General features: G+C 45.9%; 1 protein-coding gene across 1 annotated transcript; it reads right to left on the reverse strand.

The window, feature by feature from the left end:
- Positions 1-1,716, reverse strand: LOC109707826 (pentatricopeptide repeat-containing protein At2g29760, chloroplastic-like). Its single transcript, XM_020229357.1, has one exon. It carries the CDS (start codon positions 1,653-1,655, stop codon positions 18-20), a length of 1,638 nt encoding a protein of 545 aa, XP_020084946.1. The 5' UTR covers positions 1,656-1,716; the 3' UTR covers positions 1-17.

An 11,899-nucleotide genomic window follows, 5' to 3' on the forward strand; every position in this document is an offset into this window, starting at 1 on the left:
TAACTCTAATCTTAAGTTCATATAACTGTCAAAGGCACATGACCTACTTGTCTCATAAGTGACGTTAGCCCGTCTAGGGCATCGTATATCTCTTTCCTCCTCTCATGCCTCGTATCCTTAACCAAAAACTCATGGACCTCTCTGCCCACCTGAATTAAACTACAGCCGGGCACTTTCTCAACTCCCTCCCGACGCATCCTCCTCCGCACATTCACAACTCCTTCCCACCCTCCCCCAAGTGCGCATGAATTTGAAACCAAAACTCGATAACTCGAGTTAAATGGCTCTACCTCAACTACCTTTTCACTCACAAAGTCCGCTAATTCCCTACGCCCGTATGTCGCACTTGAGCTTAGCAATGTTGCCCATATAACAGCACTAGGCTCGAAAGGCATAGTTTGAATAAACTGGAATGCCTCTTCTAACCTACCGGCGCGACCTAAGAGATCTACCATGCACCCGTAATGCTCCATTCTCGGTTTGATACCATGTTTCTCGATCATTTGGTTAAATGTATACCGACCCTCTACTACAAGACCTCCATGAGTGCATGCGGTGAGCACGGCAAAAAAGATAACGTCGTCCGGTTCAACCCCTTCGCTGCACATCTGATTATAGAGGGCAAGAGCTTCTTTACACTGCCCATTGAAGGCAAAACCTGAGATCATCGCCGTCCATGTAATGATACACTTTCTTGGTATTTCTTGGAAAACCGATGCCGCACTTTTTATGTCCCCACACTTCGCAAACATATCTATAAGAGCATTTCCTAGCACAGTGGTCAATTGGACTTTGTTCTTTTTGATGTAGGAATGAATCCAATTCGCATTTTCTACGCCGCCTAAGTGGGCGCAAGCTGAGACTACACTAGTGAGAGTTGCCTCGTTGGGGATGAATTTACCATCGAGCAACATATTTTGAAATGTACGCAAAGCTTCATTAAATTGAGAATTCTGGTTGTACCCGGATATCATTGCATTCCACGAGACCACATTCTTATCGGGCATTTCATCAAACAGCTCTCTCGCAGATTCGATGTCGCCCGTCTTGGCATAAGCTGAGATCATGGCCGTCCATGAAACGACATCTCTTTGCGGCATACAGTCGAAGGTCGATCGAGCGGCTATAATGTCGCCGAACGTCAAGTATCCGGTGATCATGGCGTTCCAAGTAACAATGTTCCTCCCTTCCATCCGCTCAAAGACCGACCGCGCCAACGCCATGTCCCCGGCCTTTGCGAGTCCTGTAATAACCGTGTTCCACGACACAGCATTTCTCTCGGGCATTAACTCAAACAGACACATCGCATTTTCAACCTCCCAATGTGACATATACGCTCCAACAATAGAATTCCACGAGACGACATCTCTCTCGAGCATTTCATCAAACACTTGGCGGGCGAATCCCGCGCTCCCGCTGCACTGTGAATAGGCATTCAAAATAGCATTTTGAACAAACACGTCAAACCCAAATCCCCATTTGATCACCTGCGCATGAATCCCTCCGCACAAATCCATGAAGTCCGAGGATTCGCAAGATTTGATGAGGATGGTGAAGGTGAAGTGATTGGGAGAAACATTGTAGACCCTCCGCATGCTGTTGTAGGCGCAGAGAGATTCTACGGGTAGGGATTTGGAGACGAAGCATCTGATCATGGTGTTGTGGGCGACGACGTTAGGGTTTCGGGAGGTGGTGGTGGCGAGGATTTGGGCAGCGTAGAGGCCATGGACGAGGATTTGGAGGTGTGTTTGGTTCAATTGCATTAAATTTTTGGATTTTTGGAGGATTTGGAGCAATTTTTGCTCCATTTTTACCGCAATTTTGGTCCGCGTTTTTGATCCATCCCGCTGCGTCAGAAATTCCGTTGTTTGGTTCACGAGCAAAAATTGTAGGTAAAAATGCATGGAGACCCCCTCAACCCAGATTATTTAGAAATTAATATTTAATAATTTTTTATTGAGACCCCTCAACTTTTTTTTTTTTTACTATTAGGGCACGTTTGGTTCACTTATTTTTTACCCTGGAATCGAAATCGGAATGAGTGAATCCGTTTGTGGGTGTTTAGTATGCGGGAGACCCATTCCGATTCCGATTCCCAGGTGGAATGGGAATCTTCCAATCTTCTCTTTTTTCTTGAATCCGGACGGATTTATTTATTCGGATTAAATTTATTTTTTCAATTTTTTTAATTAAAATATGAGTTAAAATTTAAAAATTAAATATATAATTTTAAATTTTAATTTAAACCTAAATTAAAAATTGAAATTTAATCAAGTATTTCGAATCTAACTTATGAATTTGAATTTAAATTAAATTTTAATTTATATAAAGTTTTATTCAAATTTTATTTCAAACTTAAATTAAATTTATGAATTCAAATTAAAATTTAAATTGTAATTTTAAGTTTGAATTTGAATAAATTAAAATTTAGTTTTATATTTTAAATTATCCACTCAACTTCAAAGTTTAATTTTTTTTAAAAAATAGATTTAAAATTTTGACATTATTTCAAAATTTTGATGTAAATTTTTAATATTTAATATTTAATTTAAATTCAAATTAATATATTATAAAGATAATGTTAGTATATTAATTTGATTACGTTTTTTATATCCACCTGAACCAAACACTAACAATGGGAATGATTTATTTCGAATCCGATTCAAGTGATAAACCAAACAAAATTAGGTAATGAGTCATTCCGATTCCGATTCCAATTCCAATTCTAGCTTATTTGATTTCGTTTTCGATTCCGACTCCGACTTCGAACCAAACACGTTCTTAAAGTGTTTATCTTTGTTAAGTCAAAATTTTTGAGCAGTTCTCCTATACACCACTTTAATCCAGTCCATTAATTTAGTGCAGTGAACGGCTATAATTTAGTAAGGCAAAGCCAACGACCGCTATTTATTCCTCGGTATCAGTTAATCTGTACCTCTATTGAGGGCCTTTTGGTCATTAAGAAATTCACTTCATGCTATATTTGTGAGGGCAATTTGGAACTTTTGCGATTTATGAGATCTAGTCTAGCATTACTGGACGACTCTCGCCCTTCTTCGCCTCGTGAAAGTTTCCAATAACCCCTTCAGCTATAAGCAACTAAGAAAAAGCACCCTCAACTTTCAAATTCTTTTGAAACATGCCCTTACTTTTAATTTTTAAAACAAAGTAGTTTTGTTAAAAAGGAGATTTTATTGAATTTATACATTTTTTTATCAAATTTAATAATTTTAAGAAAAAATGAATTAGAATAATTGACAGTCAATGGAGTTATTAAATTTAATAAAATTTTAACTAATATAACAAGAATAATTCAAAACTAATGTCACGCTCCGGATTACACGTTTTCCGGGTACGCCGACAAATCCGCCGTATATAAAAATTTTTTTTCTGTATACGAAGCGATAGCTGTCTCTATAAAATATACAATACTACAAACAGCAGGGTAGAGCTGAAAAGAACCAAGCAGGTAGAATCTCATATACATACAAACTAACAAGTACAAAAACACTCGCTCCAGCGAGTTCTAGTATCAGTATGTATATAAGCTCAAAATAAAAACACTACTACCTGCAGCTGGTGACCTCTAGCACGGCGCTTCGTCGGGTGGGGCTCTAGCTCGCGACGCCCTTACTTCGATCCGCCTTTGAAGACGCAGCAGCCGGAACAGCAGGCTCTGCAAAACACAGGGTAACAACTGGGCGTGAGAACTACTGTAAAAATAAGTAGTCCTCAGTGGGTACCGCCCTCAAAATCATCGGCTCACCCACTAAAACTACAGTAGAAAATAAGGCTAAAAGGTAAATCCGGAAAGAAATCCACAGCTACATGCCACTACACTATCCCACTGTGTCTGCTATCAATTCTGACCCAATCTCATTAGGGACTGTGTACGCACCCATCCCGCCTGTCTAAGCCGCGCTACTTCCACGCTAAACAGTCCGTGGATAACAACTAATCAGCGACAGTAACGCGAAAGCACAAAGCCAGACTCCGGAGCGGCACTCGTGGGCGCGACCCAACCGAGTATGCAAGCGTATCTCTGTCGAGCTCAATTAGGCTCTCACAGGCTAAAGTCAAGAAAACAGGTCTAACAGTACTTCCAACCCCTAGTCACGTGCCCTCGGCACCATCTGATATCGGAACGATCAAATCCGGGTCCGCCGTCAACCACTACGGCACCCACTAATCCAGAACACTGTAAACACTACTGTAAAAATCGGCTCGGCATCCTACAACGAGCGTAACTGAAATCTGAACTATCTGGGATACTCACTATGAGGATACTGCAACAGTATAAAAATACAACGGCCCCTATGGCTAAATCAGGTAGTTCAACATATACCAGGTCCTGAACGCTGGTTTTCTCCTATGTTTTATCCAAGTCCCACATGCATGATTAATAACAACTAATAACATGCTCCCAATTCAGTTTATATGTCTAAACATACCTACTTATGAATTTGAGCTAAACAAACAATAACAACTTGTAATATTAACGATACATGTCGACCAACAATACTATAGGAGTAGGATTCTGATGATAAACCCACCTTGAATACTAAATCCACCCCGGCGCGACGTTCAGAACGGCGAAACCACGCCCTCGCCCGGGCTCCTCGCGATGCTACGACTGCAACCGTATCCTCGAACGGCTTCGCGGCCCAACGTCGACGTCGAATCCGGGCTCCGCGGCTACTCCCCCAAGCTCCACCTCGTATGGTTCTCTACTTCACACTAAAAAGAGAAAGCAAACTTAATTAGAGTGCCACCCTTAAGCAGATAAGTGGATAACCATGCATGGGGGAGAGTGCACGTGGCATCCATAGCCACCCTCAATCTTCACCGACTAAGTTCTATAATATATATATATCAAAAAGGATACTACATCCTCCCCCAGTACAAAAAGTTTCGTCCTCGAAACTTAACACATACCTCAACACGGGGCATCGAACAGGTTGGGGTAGGACTCCCTCATCACCGTCTCAGGCTCCCAAGTCGCCTCCCGCTCCTCGTGATTGCTCCACTGCACTTCCACATACGGGATGACCCAGTTGTGCAATTCTTTCGTCTCACGAGCAAGAATCCGCACCGGTCGCTCCTCGTATCTCAGATCCTCGCCAATCTCTAGTGGAGTGAAGTCAATCACGTGAGAAGGATCGAAAATATATCTTCTCAGAGCCGAGACGTGGAACACATCATGGATATCAGCAAGTCGGGGTGGTAGAACAATCCTGTAAGCAACTAGTCCAACTAGCTCCAATACCTCAAAAGGGCCAACGAAACGTGGACTGAGCTTTCCACGCACTCCAAATCGGCGAATCCCTCTGGACGGCGAGCCTTTAAGAAATATATGATCTCCAACCTGGAACTCCAAGTCTCGTCTCCTATTATCGGCGTAGCTCCTTTGGCGGCTCTGGGCTATCAAAAGGTGTCGTCGAACAACTCTCACATTTTTCTCAGCCTCTAGCAAAATCTCAGGCCCAAGTGTCCTCCTCTCACCCACATCACTCCAAAACAACGGGGATCGACACCTACGTCCATACAACGCCTCAAACGGAGCCATCTGAATGCTCGTTTGATAGCTGTTGTTGTACGCAAACTCTGCTAGTCTCAAGTGTCGATACCACCCTTCTCCAAAATCCAGGACACATGCCCCGAGCATGTCCTCTATAGTCTGAATGGTCTGCTCCGACTGACCATCCGTCTGCGGGTGAAACGCTGTGCTGAAATATAACTGAGTCCCCAAAGCTGTCTGTAAACTCCTCCAAAAATGTGACACAAATCTCGGGTCCCGGTCTGATACGATCGATACTGGTACACCATGTAGCCTGGCAATCTCATCCAGATACAACTGCGCGAGTCTCTCTCTGGACCAGGTGGTCTGAACTGGTAGAAAGTGAGCAGACTTAGTCAGTCTGTCAACGATCACCCAAATAGCATCATAGCCACCCTGTGCTCTAGGGAACCCCACAACAAAATCCATCGTGATCTGCTCCCATTTCCACTCGGGCACTGACAGACTCTGAAGCTTGCCAGCAGGTACCTGATGCTCGGCCTTTACTTGTTGACAAGTCAGACACTGAGCCACAAATCTGCCAATGTCCCTCTTCATCCCGTTCCATCAGAACTGTGCCTTTAAGTCCTTATACATCTTGGTTCCACCAGGGTGAACCGTATAAGGAGAACAATGAGCCTTTCTCAAAATATCCGCTCGGATCTCTAAATCCACAGGCACACACAGTCGGTCCCTATACCACAGTACTCCCAAACTGTCTAAAGCAAAATCCTCCGCTTGTCCCCTATCTAACTGCTCTCGAATCCTCAACAAATGCGGATCTCCACTGTATTTCTCCCGGATCCTATCCAACAGAGTGGGCTGCAAGACCAGAGACATCAGTCTTGCTGTAGACCCAGGGGACACCACCTCAAGCCTCAGCCGCTATAGCTCCTCAAGTAGCAGTCTCTGCTGAGTGATCAACAAACTCAAGCTCTGCGCTGCCCTCCTGCTCAATGCATCTGCCACTACATTCGCCCAGCCGGGATGATATTGAATACTAATATCATAGTCTTTCAGTAACTCCAACCACCGGCGTTGCCTCAGATTCAATTCCTTTTGAGTGAACAGATACTTGAGACTTTTATGATCGGTGAAAACCTCGCAGTACTCGCCGTACAAATAATGCCGCCACAGCTTCAAAGCAAAGACTACCCCGGCAAGCTCCAAATCATGCGTAGGGTAATTCTTCTCATAATCCTTTAACTGCAGTGAAGTATAAGCAATTACCCTACCATGCTGCATCAGCACACAACCCAGTCCACTGTGCGATGCATCACTGTAGATCACGAATCCTTCCTCCATCACAGGGAGAGCAAGGATAGGAGCTGACATCAATCTTTGTCTCAGCTCGTCGAAGCTCCTCTCGCAGTCCTCACACCAAACAAACCGAATCCCCTTCCGTGTCAACCTGGTAAGGGGTGTGGAAAGCTTTGCAAAGCCCTCCACAAACTGACGGTAATATCCGGCTAGTCCAAGAAAACTCCTTACCTCTGTCACCGTCGTCGGTTTGGGCCAATCCCGAATAGCATCAATCTTCTTCGGGTCTACTACTACTCCCTCTACAGAAATCATGTGGCCCAAGAAAGCGACCTCCCACAACCAAAACTCGCACTTCTTTAACTTGGCATACAGCTTCTTCTCTCGCAGAAACTGTAGCACAATCCTCAAGTGCTCCTCATGCTCAGCATCATTACGGGAGTAGATCAGAATGTCATCGATGAAGACTACCACAAATCTATCCAAGAACGGCTTGAACACTCTGTTCATCAAATCCATGAATGTGGTAGGGGCATTTGACAATCCAAAAGGCATCATGGTAAACTCATAATGCCCGTACCGAGTCCGAAAAGCCGTCTTGGGAACATCCTCGGCCCTCACCCTCAGCTGGTGGTAACCTGACTGGAGATCAATCTTCGAGAAGACACAAGATCTCTGCAGCCGATCAAGCAAATCATCAATGCGCGGCAAGGGATACTTGTTCTTGATTATCACTTTATTCAGCCCCCGGTAGTCCACACATAACCTGAGCGAACCATCCTTCTTTTTTACAAATAACACCGGCGCTCCCCAAGGCGATACACTGGGTCTCAAATATCCCTTGTCCATCAAATCCTGAAGCTGCGCCTTTAGCTCTCTCAGCTTTGCCGGTTCTATCCTATAAGGTACCTTCGAGATTGGTGTAGTTCCGAGAACCACATCAATCACGAACTCAATTTCCCTCTCCGGCGACATCATCGTCAACTCAAGGGGAAACACATCCGGAAACTCGCGAACTACAGGAATATCCTCGAGTCCCGGTGTCGCCGTAGGTACCTCTACTACCGTCGCCAGAAACACGACGCATCCTTTGCTCATCAGCTGTCGAGCCCTCGCCAAAGATATCCAAGTAGCGAATAGCGTACTACTGCAGCTCCTAAAAGTAAACTCCTCCTGGCCTGGCTCGCAAAACGTCACTGTCCTCGCTCCACAGTCGATCGTAGCGTAGTACCGTGCCAGCCAATCCATACCGAGCACAGCGTCGAAGTCCTGCAGCTGCCCTAAAACCAACAGGTCTGCGGGCAAGATCCACGAATCCAACTGCACTGGACACGACCAACAACACTCTGTAACCCGTAACATATGGTCGGAAATCTGCACCTCTCGTGCCTATAACAAAGCTCCGAACTCTAGACCATGCAACAATGCAAATGCTCGGCTAACAAAGGAATGAGATGCACCGGTATCGAAAAGAGTACGAGCTCTAATGCCAGAGATCAAAACAATACCTGCCACCACTCGGTCGGCTGCTGAAGAGTCCTCCACCCAGGCTGCATATACTCTGCCATTCGGAGCCTGCTGTCGCCGCTCACCCTGTCGCGGCGCAGATGCCCTGTCCTCCTGGCGGTAACTCTGAGGTGCTCCAGAAATCTGCTGAGATCCGGATGCTGCTGAAGCGATCGATGGTGCTGGTGATGCTGCTCGGGGGCAAGCAGACCTCATATGCCTCGGCTGTCCACATCCAAAACATCGGCCCTCACGCTGCTTACACTGCCGGGCCCAGTGCGGTCCTCCACAAATCACACATGGTGGTAATCCCTGTCACTGCCTCTGCTGTCGCGATCCCCCAGAACGATGACGCCTCGAGAACCCACGACCCTGAGAACGCGACCGTGGAGGTCTCGGCGGACACCGGCTGCTCGACTGTCCACCCTTATCTGGAGCTGAGCGCTTCCTGTCCTGACTCTGTCCTGCAGCCTGAGTCCTCTCCCGAATAGATACATCACATCTCTCAACCCAAAGTGCCTGCTCCATCGATGCGTCCACGGTCCTCAACCTCTGCGCCTGAACCAACCGAAAAATCTCGGGCCTCAAACCCTGCTCGAAAAGGTACACCCTGTGTGCCTCATCTCTAGCCACAAACGGCACACAGTTCAGGAGTGGCGTGAACTCTCGAATATACTCCTGTACTGTCCGGTCCCCCTACTGGATCTTCTTTAAATCCTCCTCGAGCTTCTGTTTCATACTGTTGGGAAAATACATCCCATACAGCATTCCACAGAACTGGTCGCATGTCATCTACAAAGTCACCAATTGGTAATCTCTCCTCACTCTCCGCCACCAAGCAAGGGCATCCCCTGTCAAGCAATGCACTCCCAGATGTACCTGCTCCCGCTCAGGAATGAAAAGATTCTCAAATAACTTCTCCATCGAGCTGACCCAGTCCTCAACAACCCAAGCCTCTATGCATCGGCTATCAAAAGTCGGCGGATCGAAACGATGAAAGCGAGCGAGTCTCTCAGCCATCTGCTCCTGCTCAGCCTCGGCCATCTGCGATGCCTCACCAACCGGCGCAACTGGCACTGAACGAACGAACACTGGTGGTGGTACTACTGTAGCTGGTGCTGCCGCTGGAGCAGTCGGAGGTGGAACAATCTGCTATGGTATGGTACTCTGTGGCGGGGTGACCCTCTCACACAACCTCTCCAACAACTTCTCCTGCCGCCTCGTCACCTCTGTCAGAGCGGCCAACTGAGCACTCAAGTCGGGGGATGCGCTCGCCTCTGGTCGTGTACTCTGCTCCTGCCGGGCACTCGACTCTGCCTGCTCAGGCATCTCGGAGGGTCCCACACGATCCTGTGTCAACTGTGCCCGGTCTCGTGTCGACGGTCGATCTCGACGACGATACATAGCTGCAAAAATAGAACAGGGTCAGATAACACAAATACTCTCGATCCAATCAACGAAAGTCCGGAAGGCTGCCCCTGTTTCTCCTAAAAATTATGTCGTCTGCAGCCAACATAATTTTGCAGGCCAGAACAGGCACTCCTCCAATCACTCACTCCCCTCAGGGTGAGTTACAATAATTAATCATTGACTTTCGCAATAAATCACGCCTCTCCCGTCTTGCTTTCCTAAGGTTTGCCAAACTTAGATTTCTTAGGTCCCAATGACCTAAAGCTAAGCTTTGATACCAACTTAATCTGTTAGGCCCCGGATTACACGTTTTCCGGGCACGCCGACAAATCCGCCATATACAAAGAAATTTTTTCTGTATACGAAGCGATTGCTGTCTCTGTAAAATATACAATACTACAAACAGTAGGGTAGAGCTGAAAAGAACTAAGCAGATAGAACGAACAAATATCATATACATACAAACTAACAAGTACAAAAACACTCGCTCCAGCGAGTTCTAGTATCAGTATGTACACAAGCTCAAAATAAAAACACTATTACCTGCAGCTGGTGATCCTCTAGCATGACGTTTCGTCGGGTAGGGCTCTAGCTCGCGACGCCCTTGCCTCGATCCGCCTCTGAAGACGCAGCAGCCGGAATAGCAGGCTCTGCAAAACACAGGGTAACAACTGGGCGTGAGAACTACTGTAAAAACAAGTAGTTCTCAGTGAGTACCGCCCTCAAAATCATCGACTCACCTACTAAGACTACAGTAGGAAACAAGGCTAAAAAGTAAATCCGGAAAGAAATCCACAGCTACATGCCACTACACTATCCCACTGTGTCTACTATCAATTCTGACCCAATCTCATTAGGGACTGTGTACGCACCCGTCCCGCCTGTTTAAGCCGCGCTACCTCCACGCTAAACAGTCCATGGATAGCAACTAATCAGCGACATCAACGCGAAAGCACAAAGCCAGACTCCGGAGGGGCACTCGTGGGCGCGACCCAACTGAGTATGCAAGCGTATCTCTGTCGAGCTCAATCAGACTCTCACAGGCTAAAGTCAAGAAAACAGGTCTAACAGTACTACCAACCCCTAGTCACGTGCCCTTGGCACCATCTGATATCGAAACGATCAAATCCGGGTCCGCCGTCAACCACTACGGCACCCACTAATCCAGAACACTGTAAACACTACTGTAAAAATCGGCTCGGCATCCTAGCACGAGCGTAACTGAAATCTGAACTACCTGGGATACTCACTGTGAGGATACTGCAACAGTATAAAAATACAACGACCCCTAAGGCTAAATCAGGTAGTTCAACATATGCCAGGTCCCGAACGCTGGTTTTCTCCTATGTTTTATCCAAGTCCCATATGCATGATTAATAACAACTGACAACATGCTCTCAATTCAGTTTATATGTCTAAAAAACACCTACTCATGAATTTGAGCTAAACAATAACAACTTGTAATATTAACGATACATGTCGACCAACAATACTATAGGAGTAGGATTCCGATGATAAACCCACTTTGAATGCTAAATCCACCCCGGCGCGACGTCGAGAACGGCGAAACCACGCCCTCGCCCGGACTCCTCGTGATGCTACGACTGCAACCGTATCCTCGAACGGCTCTGCGGCGCGACGTCGACGTCGAATATGAGCTCCGAGGCTACTCCCCCGAGCTCCACCTTGTATGGTTCTCTACTTCACACTAAAGAGAGAAAGCAAATTTAATTAGAGTGCCACCCTTAAGCAGATAAGTGGATAAGCATGCATGGGGGAGTGCACGTGGCATCCATAGCCACCCTCAATCTTCACCGACTAAGTTCTATATATATATATATATATATAGAGTGAGGCTACTATGCTATAGGAAGCACGGAGCCTTCCGTGCTTCCAGCTCGTTTTCGATGTTGCGACTTTCGAATCGTCGATCGGCTCCGTTAAACTTGATCTAGAGTATTTGGAGTACCTAGAAAATAAATTTTATTATTTTTCGATATCATTTGCCTAGTGATCGAATGGGCTCAAAATCAACAAATTTCAATGGCCGTAGTGAGCCGTTTGCAAGTTTAACGGTGTAGAAATATCCAAATCACGTGAAATTTTGATAGAAAATTCTTTATACTATATAAAACAAGATCAATATCTTTGATTTAAAATTTTAAT

This window comes from Ananas comosus, linkage group 1, assembly GCF_001540865.1.
Source record: "Ananas comosus cultivar F153 linkage group 1, ASM154086v1, whole genome shotgun sequence".
NCBI lineage: Eukaryota > Viridiplantae > Streptophyta > Magnoliopsida > Poales > Bromeliaceae > Ananas > Ananas comosus.

Excerpts from the sequence above, each read along its gene's own strand:
- LOC109707826 (XM_020229357.1), bottom strand. The coding sequence starts at position 1,655 with ATGATCAGATGCTTCGTCTCCAAATCCCTACCCGTAGAATCTCTCTGC.